This window comes from Chaetodon trifascialis, chromosome 4 (assembly GCF_039877785.1).
Source record: "Chaetodon trifascialis isolate fChaTrf1 chromosome 4, fChaTrf1.hap1, whole genome shotgun sequence".
NCBI classification, from domain to species: domain Eukaryota; kingdom Metazoa; phylum Chordata; class Actinopteri; order Chaetodontiformes; family Chaetodontidae; genus Chaetodon; species Chaetodon trifascialis.
The window spans coordinates 17,801,694-17,814,278 of NC_092059.1; the positions used below are offsets into that span (position 1 = coordinate 17,801,694).

The following is a 12,585-nucleotide window of genomic DNA, read 5'->3' on the forward strand; positions in this document are numbered from 1 at the left end:
TTAAAGTCATTTTAATGTCAGCGATGGGGGACAAAATCCACAGTAAAACAGCATTGCAAAGCTCAGCCGAAGCATCAAATAGTTGTCTTGCAAAGCTTGTCTTTTTAGTGCAATATTCTCCCGTGTCATTGAGCAAAGAAAAAGTCTGTGGAAACACAGAGAGGAAATTTTGTCCTTAAACCTTGGAAGATACCCAATTGATGTGACTAAGTCTGACTGAAGCTTCACTTTGAAATCCATTTTTGCACAGAACAAGTTTTTTGTTTTGTCATCACTTTCATTAAAGTCTTGTTAGGAAGGGAGCGCAAAAGACTGCAAAGCCCCTTGAGGAAAAACTGTGATATTGGGCTAAATCAATAACCTGTCCCACAGTGGTATAATATAATCTAATATCATTTAATTTATATATAATTTAATTAATTATGTTTTTAGCAGGGAAGGAAGCGGGGGAAACAGCAAATCATCACACTTTTGAGAAGCTGGAATTATGCTTGCAAAGGGTCTGTATATTTTATTCACATACATTTTCCAAGATATGGTAAGGAATTTGGGGAATTTTCAACATTTATATTGATATTACACAATATTCAATATTAAAATCGCCAACATACAGCATATTAGCATATTAGCCACCTGGTGGAGGAGACTTTACAGATCTGAGGCGCTCTCCCCTGTTCCCTCCGTCCTCCAGATCCCACCAGCATCAGCTGCCTCTGAGTGCAGCTGGTTCCTGGTTGGAAACACTGACGCTGAGGCATGCGACAGGCCTTTTTGGAGAGAAGACTCTTTTTTTGGACAGGAGTCCTAGGGAGTGTTTTTCTTAATGAACGTTCAGTACAACGTTAAATGAATAATCTCATTTAAGTTCAGCTCAACTACATTTGAAACATTTATACTTATGTCTGTTTATGATATAGTAAAAGGTTATTTCTGTTTGAATGTGACATTGTAACTGCAGCCTGAGCGAATAACCCAGATAATTCCATGTTATTCCTGTTAATTCCCATGAAAAGCTTTCATGTTGAATATTCCTGGAATTTTTCAACTCTATCTGGAACCAGTGAAAGTTTGGCCTCTTTGCTCAATGAATGACCCAAATGATTAATTGATTAGCAAAACTGTTGTTGATTAAATTGATGTCATTTGATTAATGGATTCATAGACAAATTTCTTCAGCGTTATTGACATGATTTGTGAGGTCCCTCCTGAGCCTGGATTAACTGTATATTGACATCATGAGCGTCAAAAGTGAAATGTTTTTACCCTGAGGCAGTGATTAATGCTTTTTCCTGCTTCTCTGTCTCAGGGAATCATCAGCCAGTCATTATCAGTCGTTAGTTTTGTTTCGTCTAAGCAGACATAAATGTATGCTTACACAATGCACCAAACACACAGCATACGATATAGCAGTAATATTGTGTGACATCACAGATTTTGCTCCTGGATTCATGATCACTGATCATTTCTTCTTGCTGCTGTTATTTAATGAGATAAGATGAAAAACATTATTTTAGCATTTCTTGACTGGACTACCACAGAATCTCAGACTCGTCACAGCTGGATGTCCAGCTGCATGTCAGGCCACACAGACCCTGACTTCACCTCTTGGCTGTCTCCTCCCTCATCAGATCCCCTGCTAGCTTTCTGATTTGCTGTTTCAAGTATGAACCCTGGCTTTTAAGTACCAATAGGATTTTTGGCAGCAAGTTTTGCCCGCAGAGCTTATAGGCTCCAGTATCGGCAGTTTGGGGAGTGTTTTCTCAACTACAGAAGCGACTGGTCGGGTCTGACTGCAGGGCAGACAGGAGGGTGCAGCTTCTGTTTCAGAGATCAGAGATTCAGGGTGGAAGAGTTTAGAAGTTATTAAGAGGAGAGATGAAGAGAGCAGTAAGAGAGGATTAGAAAGTGATGACTTGGGGCAGCACAACCGTGTGTATGTGTGTGTGTTTGTGTGTGTGTGTAATAGAAGTAGACGCTGATTAAGAAATGCAGTACGTTTAGAAAATTCTTCAGCGAGGGCCACTGGGTATTTTCTTAATTGCTGCTGATAAATTTATCAGAAACGTAAATATCATCATGAAAGTATCAGAATATTAACATTCTGATGTGAGCATATTCGTCGTCCTTTTGAATTATTAAATCTTGTCTAATTTAACATGAGACATGAGCGACTGTCCTGTAGGAACTGAGGACATTGTGTGTTGCTCTCGTGCAGTCATGTTTGCAGGCTCTCTGTTTGACTTTTTGAGCTCTTGGTGAAACACGTTCTGTAAGTCTGCATCCTGACAGTGCTGCTGTGGCATTAAACCCAACAGTGACTGTGGAAGTCATTAGATTTTTCTTTCAATATAAACACATTTTGTTAATCAGCACTGTGTTTGTGCACCTTTTATGCCTCTGTGCCGGTTGCAGCCATGGCTGGAGGCATTGCATTTTTGGCTTGTCCGTCCATCTGTCCCATTCTCACAAACACGATATCTTAGGAATGCCCTGACTGAATTTCTGTCACATTTGGATTTGGACTCAAGGGTGAACGGAGTAAATTTTGGTTGTCAAATAAAGAAGTGATGACTTTTTATATTATATATTTTCTATTATTTATATTTTTATATTATTAAAAGATCAAAAGTCAGCTTCACTGTGACATCGTGATGTTCAGCAGAAACACCTTTCTGGTCATTATTCAACACCATAACTCAAGAACAGAAGGAGAGACTGTGACCATATTTCACATTTGGTCAGATTCTGAGTTGGTGACACTGATCTTGTTTGTCCACCTTCAAACTGTGCTGGTTGTTTAGATCTACGGTGCTGCCAGATTGAAGATGTGTGTAGACGTTTTAGTTTGTAGCGTCTTTGCCTCAACATCCATATTTGAAGTATTGTAGTCACCACAAGCTCATTGGTTCTGCTCATATTGAGCTTCAGGTGATTGTTGTTGCACCATGTGATGAAGCTCTCTATCAGTCCTCTGTCCTCCTGGAAAAACCGTCTCTAAGTGAAGACAGCATGTTTCTCACTGGACACTATTTTTTGGAATCATATATATCAGTATTGTGATCATTTAACACTTAGTAGCTTTTATTAGATCCTTCACTTCATGTGTTATATGAGTGTGGACAGACATGGATGTAATCTTGACGGTTGGCAGAGACAAAGAACCACAAGGTGCTAATTCTGGTTTGTCTTCTGATGATGACTTCAAAATATGTTGATTTGGCTCAACAGAACAGTTTTATTTATGAACATTGAGCAGAACACAAACACTCCAGCTCATTAAACTACATCCAGACTCAAACTTTCCTGCTCACAGACATGTCTTTGTTCAGGTGACGCGCGTTCACAATGTGCCGTCCCGTTTGTTGCACAGGGTTCAGAGCCCTCACCTGGATGCTGACACATAATCTGACAGTTCACTTGGTTCCTCTGTATTTCCTGGATTAGTAACTTGCTGGCAGACATCTAAATAAAGACAGGAAACAGTTCATTTATGATTTTTGATGGATCTTAGATTAGAGGTCTTTACAGAACCACTGTGGGAGACCGTATTTAGTTTAATCATGTCAGGAATGGTCCTGTTGTATTCTGATGGGTCTGCGTACACAAGTGGATTCAAGCTTTATTAGCTCTGATAACATGTTGTGTCATAATCATCAAGAAGGAAATGTGTTGCAGAAAGTATGAATCACATTTTTTGATCACATTGGAGTCATCAAACGGGTCAAAGCTATTCTGCTCTGGTCGCCCACATTTTGGATCACATCCAATTATCCCCGGATCTGTTCCCACCTGGTCCATGTGTCCCTGTCAGTGGGCTCAGGGAGGTTTTTCAGGGGGCCCCTTTAAGAGCAGGTCCAACATTTTGAATTCTAGACTGGCAACAGCGAGTTGAATAATTCATAGTTAGACTGACAGTGGCAACTGTTTTTAATATAATCGTGAGTAAACATGCTGAACCTTCCCCAGTTCCAGCTTCTGGATTTGCTGCTGTTCTCTGTTTCACATCACAGCAAATTCAGTATTTTGGGATTTTGGTCTATTGAAAAGCAATCTGAGGATGTCACTGCGGGCATTAGGAAACTGACGGATATTTTTTCTGAGTAACTGATCAATTGAGAAAATACTGGTCATGTTAAATGATAATGAAAATTATTTTTAGTTGCACCTCTGATAGTAACCCATAGCTTATATCATTAATTTCCATTTTTTCAGTATTTCCCACTTTGTTGGCTCATTCATGAGTCTTCCACTCCTAATGTCTGATATTTCCAACTCGACTTGAAGGCAGCATAACTTAAGAAAGACCCTTGTGTAGCTGTCCATTTGAACCAGCTGTCTTCATGTTGTTGAACTCATGTCTTTCCTCCACCGATGTCAGTTTGCCTTTAGATGAGATGTGATTTCTGTTCTACAGGAGGTAATGAACTGCTATTGAAGATGTCTGAGCAGAAATGTCAAACTGAGCATGGAGGCCTGCAGTGAAAGCAGCCACGTAGGTCAGAGGAAGTGTATTAGGGCCTCCTTGTTCTCTGATGGCTCCCTGCAGAAAACTCAGCCCTCATACTGTCTGTCTTCCAGCTCGTCCAGATGGAGCTATCATACAAGTCTCTCTGCTTATGGCCTTTGCTGCAGGCAGTAGCCAAGTACCTTTGTAATATTTTCCTGTCCCTGAGAGGAATTATTTCATCTGTATGAACGAGAAGCTGAGAGAGCGCCTGCATGCTCAGCAGAAGCCTCTCCAGGAGACGGACTGGAGGAGGAGAAGGGCTGCTTGTTTGGCTCAGTCCGACATTTCGTCAGATCTCTCATCCTGCATGTTCACCCATAACCTCGAATTCATCCGAATGCACCATGGTGATTAATTTATCATGAGGGTGGAGTGTATTTGAAGGCCTCAGGGCTGCATGCCCCCTCCTCTGTGTGGTGTCGTTGCTGTGCCTGTGTGGGGAATGAAGAGGAGGGTTAGTGGATTAAAGCTTCAGCCATCAGCTCAGGCTCAGCTGCTTTACTCTCCAATACTCTGACAATGGCAGGATATCAATTCAAGGTTTTCTTAAGGCAAACTTTCCGAAGTTCCTTTGAGGCAAACGTTTTTTGAAATCCGTCAGTTGGCACCGCGTCAGAATCGTCAGATGATCCAGCGGTGACAGCACCTCTGCGAGAGGCCGCTGCAGACTTGTGTGGTGCATGAATACAGACGTGCACAAGTGAAGATAAAATGTCCTGGAGAGGCATGGAAAGTGGTTGTGCCCATAGAGGTTTGAACCACACTTGAGGATTCAGGCCCAGTCCCCCGCTGGCCTGCCTGCCTGCCTGCCTGCCTGCCTGCCTGCCTGCCTGCCTGCCTGCCTGCCTGCCTGCCTGCCTGCCTGCCTGGGCTCAGATCCCAGCAGAGCTTTCTCTCCTGTGTCTCCCAGGTTCTGTCTGCCTGTCTTTTTCAATCTCCTCTGCTCCAACCCTGAATACAAACAAACATAAAAATCCCAAGGAGAGAGTACTGGCTGTTCTCCTTAAATGAAAAAGTGTTTTTTATAACGAGCTGTCCAAACAAAAGCAGCTCTCAAAAGCCTCTCAGGTAACTGAAGTTTCATTTAGTACATTTCTACTTCAGACACTATTGACACTAAATAATGAAAATTACAGCAGGAACACAAACATTTTTTAGTTGCATCTTCTCGGTTGTAAGGTTTTGCTTCTTCTCTTCATTCAAATGTGAAGTGATTAACTGGTGTCTTTGGATTGTTGGTTGGACAAAACAAGCGATTTGAAGACATCACCTTGGCCTCTGAGAAACTGTGACGAACATTTTTCACTATTTTCTGACATTTGACAGACCGAAGGATTGATTCATATATTAAGAAATAATTATCGCTGTAATAAATAGAGAAACTGATCCTCACCTGAAGCTCTTGTTCTCATGTTAAACAACAAGATGTTTTTTTGTTTTTTTTTTACAAAGTTCTGGCATGTTTTTGCCCTCACAATGCTTTAGTAGTCCTGTTAATCTGTTTGTTTGGTCGACAGGTTCCATACGAATTATTATACTGCAATTATCTTGGCTGCAGTTATCTAAAATGAAAAGAAAATCTGCTCTCAGCCTTTGAACATAAATAACAATAAAACATTTTTAGCAGATTTTTAAACCTCAATTTTAAACTTCACGAGCCTCCTCTTTACGCATGTAGAGGCTTCAGTAACACACTATGAGACATACAAACACAGCGTAGTTTCGATTCTCAATCCTGAAATCAGTTTACGCCTCCAAAAACATGTTGTCGTGTTTTTGACCCCCTTAATCACTCAGCTGTAATCTGAAATCCGCTCTCCCTTCACCCATGCGTGGATGCGTCGCAGTGAGCGTGTACTGTGTGATGGAGGGGGATGGATGGGCGGATGTATATCTGACCTGGAATAGATTAACAATAATTGATCCAGATGACCCCCTCGTTGAATTCAGGCCTCTGGCTCACACCGGGAGGTGGGGACCCTCAGCACACTCACAAAGCAGGAAAATCACAGCTGTATGAGGATTTAAACTACATTTACAAGTACGACACTTGAGTATAATTTAGAGGTATTTGTACTTCACTTGAGTATTTCCATATATACTCACACTACATTTCAGAATGGGCATGTTCAGGAATGATCCAGCAACATCACTGTATGAGGTTTTCTTATATTTAGAACTGTTGATCTGTATTATTGATGTGTATTTCTGTACTTTAGGTTGTATAAAATGTAATTGAGCATGTTTACACGGTGGTATTGCTACATTACTTAAGTTAATATCTTGTCTTTTATTAGACATAAATAGCGCCTTGTCTTCCAGTGGGGTTAAAGATAAGTTGTTTCTTTAGCTCAGTGTTTCACCTGTCTACGCTCAGCTCCTCAGGGAGGCAGATATGAACAACTGTCTCCTTCTCCACGCTGGGCTTCACCCTCCCGACACCTGATTTAATTAAGAGCTGCACAGTCTCATGTTAATTGGATCAGGTGTGTGTGACGAACGAGACTTTCGGTCTCTCCTGCGCCACACTACTCTAGACGAGGCTTCTGTGACTGCCGAGCTGTTGCGCCGTGTTTGCTCTCTTTCACCTCGGGAGGAGTTTAATCCAGTTTTAATCTGCTCATATCATCAAACCTCCATGTGATGCATCCTGTCTGAGCTGATTAGCTTGATGGGCTTTTCGCAGGGCAAAGGCAGGACGAGCCAAATGAATGAGGGGACATTAATTTCTGTGTGATCTGCTGTGACGGCTGGGAGCTGATGAGCAGTCAGTCATCGTTTCTCATTAAGATGAGAATTATGACTGAAGCTGTTTAGCTTTGATGTTACTTCTTATTTATTTTGGCTTGTTGGCTTATTGCCTTTAACATCCTGGTTATCAGTTACGCAGCCACATAATTAGTTTTATTGAGTGTAAGTACTTTCATGGTGCTTGATGTTGTCTGATGTTTTGAACAGGATTTCACCTCCTGACAGTGAGGTTTACCAGAAACCTCTGCTCCCTGAAAAGCTCTCAGGCAGTATCTTTCCGAAACTTTAGAAAAACGGCTTTGCTGCTTGCAAAGAATTACACACATTCAAGGTTATATAACAGGCTCTTTACTGTTGGCCACACCTTAATTTCACTTGATAAATTGTTGCTAAAATGGCCTTGCTCAAGGGCAGTTGCGCAGTGGCTGTTAAAGGTGATTGAGATGATAACTCACGCACGTAAATGCTCAAGCAGGGGAATTTGATGCATTGATCGAATGCTTGGAAGCAACATTCATGTTGCCCTACAGATGCCCTGTTTGGTTGTTGCCTTTGTCAGGATGCAGATAGAAGCTGAAGGTTTCAAGTAGAAAAAAATGTCTGTTTTTCTGGGTATTTGTGACTTTTGAACCTTCCGCGTTTTTATTTCTTATACACGACTGAAGGCAGTTCTGCAGAGGCCACGTTTTCCTTGGAGAGTAAATGAATAATCCAAAAGCATTTCAGCCACAAGTTTGTAAAGCTGCAATATTTTCAATGTGAAAGCATTTAGCATAGCGTCATGCACACAACACTTTTTAGCAGCATTTTTTGGTTGATGTTTCAGGTACAAAACCAATATATACACAGTGAAAACCCAATAAGCAGCAGTGACCTCTCAACTCCAGTCACTTACACTCATCAGTGCAATAAAAATGTTGCATGCAAGATTTACTTAAAGAGGACACACAGCTGTATTATTTTGCTGCTATAAGGCATTGCATCAGCAGGACATTAATTACAGCACCATTAATGTTTAGAAGAACAGTTTGGCAGCATTGAACACCTCCCTGTTGGTGGTTTTTCTAGTTGCTGATTGTTTTCAACTTTTTATTGGCAGATATTTTGGCTTGTTACAGACGGAAAAGGTGTAAATATAAAGTTTCATGGCTTCATTCCATTGAAGTGTCCTAGTTAGGATGTCAGAGAGCTGGTATACCCAGCAGTGGGACACTGGAACTGATGATATTTATTGCAACCTTTCCTGATAAACATGTCAAAATATCTACTGTGAAAAAGGTCCATGGAAAGAGCCTGCATGGTTAAAAGTGACTTTCTAAGCAACAAGTAACTTGCTTGTGAAACACTTGACAGCGCTGAACTAATTAGGCTGATGCTCGGTGAAGTAGGGTAAAACTAAATGCTGTAGTTTCCAAGTCAAAGCCATCGTAAACCAAGCTTGTTAGCTACAGGCCTGCTAGTCTCACAACATCATTAACTTGATTATGAATGAATGCAAAAATATGTTTTACTTTGAGTTTCTTTTCCTGTACACGTTTTAGATTTGCCTGCACCCAAAAACCATTACAGTTAATTTAACAGATCAGTTTATTTCTGCCCTCTCGGAAATGTGTGTGAAAGAAAACTGTGCTTCTAGCAGTCAAGCCACAGAGCTAAACTGCCTTGGACGTAAAGGTCGGAAGAATTGTATGAAATAAATCCCTGTGTGCTCTGATTTAACCTCATCTAAAAATCAAACTTCATGCTATCTGTGTGTGTCCGAGTCCTTGACCAGCTGTCATGTAAATCCAATTTATGTGGAGCTAACCAAACGACAGTACGTCTCTACTGGAAGGTGGATATCAGAACATTTGAACTGAAACAAAACCAATGAGTCAAATCTGCCAAAGTGCCAAATGTATCACAAATGAAAGGTTTAATAATTTGCTCTGCATCATTTTTGCCCAGTGACTCCTTGTCATTCAGTAACTTTGAGCCATTTCTGCATCATCAATCAGTGATATTTATTGTTCGTCTGGCTGCTGCCATCCTGAGCTGAATCTGCTTCTTGGCCGCGCTGCTGTTGTTTATTGTCAGTTGTAGCCTCAGTAATCTCTGCTGGAACAATAACTACTATTGTTTGTATGCAAATGTGAAGTAATTCCAACCAAATCCAGTGGGAACAATGCTTCATATAGCCAGCGCTGACCTATATAAATGGTTATTTCCCTTGCATAGACAAAGAACAGAGCCTCCTCCCGGCACACATTATCCTCATTAATGTCAGTGTATAATTGACTTCCGATGGGAATGGCTCATTGAATGCATTAACATTATGCAAACTCTATTAGCCGTGTAATGTTGCATGAATTCACCAAAGTGCCTGCATAGTCCCTCATTGTCCTGTGAGCCTCTATCCACTGTTGGTCCCCGCAGTGAGTGCATAGTTCATCAAAGAGAGCAGGATGGCTAATTGGACTGCTAGCAGTTAGCAAGTCTTCAGCTTCATTTGCACCAATAGCCTCATTACATCAGGAGAGCATCAGTGACCTCGAGGTCCTTGAAAAACACAATTGCATTTGGAAATTGGGAGTATTTTTGTGTCTATTTATAGCTTTTCCACCATCAGTGCACGCTCAGTGGAACAGTGGGGTCCCTGAGCGCCAACAAGCTCATGATTTGGACTTAGATAGATGAAGAAAATAAAATTATAATGATATTCAGTTCATTTTAATGAAGAGTACAGATGTTTTAGCCTTTTGGCTTTGATCAGTGTACTAATGCGTGTGATATTTCCACTTTTTCATAAGGATAACTGTGAGAGCATTTTAAAGTAGCACATGAAAGCTCCTTAACTGAAATGTATTAGAAATGATACCATCGAAAAATAATGCTTATAGTTACACTTCTAGGCATGTTGTATATAAAACAAGCAACATCATGCAGGTGAAATGACAACAAAGGACAAACTCTGAGAGCTTCTCACTCAAAGATTCATAAGAGCAGAATCAGATGGTTTGGTTTTATTTGTCAAGGTTTCCAGATATCTGCTGACACCACCACAAAAAATAGAGATAAATGGAGGTTGTGGTGCTCAGAGCATTAAAAAACACATTTCAACAATGTCCCAGTAATTCAGAATTATCCACAAATTGGCTGTGAACAGTTTTTAGTTCTAGAAACAAGCCATGAAAATGGCAAATTATCACAGTAACTGCAGATTTTCTGGGAGATACCGCGACGTCATTGCTGGAAAGAGACGTCGCTGGTGTCATTCTGCTCTTTGAGCTCCACGGACAGATTTCCACCTGCTTATGTTATGGCGTGATAACATACAGTAAATTTCAGTGGCAGATGTCTCAAAATCCCTGCAAGTGAAACCGCAATGATCAAAACTAGAGGTAAAAGAGAAATATGTTATTTTGTAGGTTGAACTATCCCTTCCAGATGAGTGTATAATAATAATAATAATGGGTAGAGTTTGCACTATAATCAGAAACCAGCTTCATATTCAGAGTCCCTTTTCCTTTTAGGCCTGATTGAAGTTCACTTACATCTGTTCTTCACTACAAAACAAAGGTAGAAATTGTCATTGGAAACTGTTACTCAAGCAAGTTTCAGTTAAAAGGATGGCATGTTATATTTATAGGGAAGTCATCAGCTGGGAGATTACTACTGCACCAGTGCCAGCAGGTGGACGGTAAAAGCACAAACTAATGGAAAACAACAGCTCTGAATGCAATAATGCTTTGCGGCTTGTCCTGTAAACATATTTTGGAATTTGCTGGCATGCTGAAAATATCAAAAAGTATCTAAAAAAATATGACTAATTTCTGTGTTTTTTTTCCTGACTTTTACATAACAGGAAATTACTGCTAAATTACGTTTCAACAGCACATCACATCATTTTTTTAAATGTCAAATCTCAGTTAAAGATTAGAGACATGGCCATTCTGGACAGAAGAAGTACCTGAATGCATACCAAGACATTTGTAATAACCTTAACAAGAATGAACATTATTATTCTTTAGTGTTTTCCCTTCTAGGCCTAAACCTTCTTCACGTTGTTATTATTGCTTTTAGTGTTATTTCTCTTTTCCTCTAATGTGGCTTCACTTGTGAACACACATGGCATAGTGCTGCCTGGTTGTGCCTCTGCCTGCAGTCACGTGGGCTCGCTGCTGGAGAGAGTGCCGTAACAGCCACAGGTTGAGGGCCAGTTCATTTTCTTCCCTGGTGTTTCATCTCTGCAGCCTTGGGTTGAGAATCTAATTTTAGATGTGTTTTCTTAATAGCTTTAGTAGTTTAGATACTGTCGAACACATAATTAATGCAGCAGTGGCAGCTTCAGCAAAGATAACTAATAAACCCCTTTTCCTCTACAGAGTAACACATGGAGACCTGCCTGCCTGGATATGTAGATATACTGTGAATCATCACTGTGAAGTTAATATGTTCTGTTTTATTGTTGTGTGTTTGAAAGGGAGCAGCCCATCTTCAGCGCCAGAGCTCATGTCTTTCAAATCGACCCAGCCACCAAACGCAACTGGCTGCCAGCCAGCAAGCACGCCGTCACTGTGTCCTTCTTCTACGATGCCAGCCGCAGCGTCTACCGCATCATCAGCGTGGGCGGCACTAAGGTGGGCGCCCACCTTAGCATGTTTTCAATGGATGGATGTGCAGGCCAGAGGCTCTGCGTGTTGTTTGAGGCCACAGGAGTCAAAGAAAGGTCACAAAAGGGCCAGTGGGTGTCAAAGGTCGTGGGGCTGCAAGTGTTACATCACACTTTCTTCACATAATGTTTTTTGTAATCATTTTCAGGCAAAGATGCAGAAAACAAGTAATTCTGCAGAGAGTATTTTAAGGGGAGAAATGTAAAAAAGGTGGCCAATAAACAGTTCTTTTAGATCAGATAAAATAATGCTTTATTAATCACCGGGAGGGGAAATTAGGATGTTAAACCACATTTTTCAAAAATCTTTCCCAGCATTGATTGATTTTGGAGTGGCCTATTTAACAAATTAGATTTTTCTTGTATTGATTATTGTATTTCTGTCCGATAAAGCGAGCACCAGATGCAGTGGGACTGCGAAAAATCAAATCAACCTTTTGTTGCAGAGACATGCTGCACCTTGTGGCAGTCTGTAGTGAGTTAACAGTATTTTCTCATACTGTCTTAGTATTATATTGGTGAAGAGACACTTATTTTGTATTGTATCATATCCTCCAGCTTGCGTTTTATTTAGCCCACTGTGTTCACCCTCTGTTGTGCCGCATCCACAACAACCGCAAAGCACCTGGGAGTCCCAGCGCGAACAGCAGATCTTGTTAGCACCTTCGTGAAACTC

The 12,585-nt window shown here is 40.9% G+C and overlaps 1 protein-coding gene across 1 annotated transcript in view; it reads left to right on the forward strand.

Annotated features, from left to right (window-relative positions):
- The window catches only part of LOC139330100 (homer protein homolog 3-like), a 45,729-nt gene that overhangs the window by 5,807 nt on the left and 27,337 nt on the right, over window positions 1–12,585 (forward strand). Inside the window, 1 exon segment of the mRNA XM_070960834.1 lies at window positions 11,721–11,877. Within this exon segment, the coding sequence (XP_070816935.1) occupies window positions 11,721–11,877 (157 nt within the window).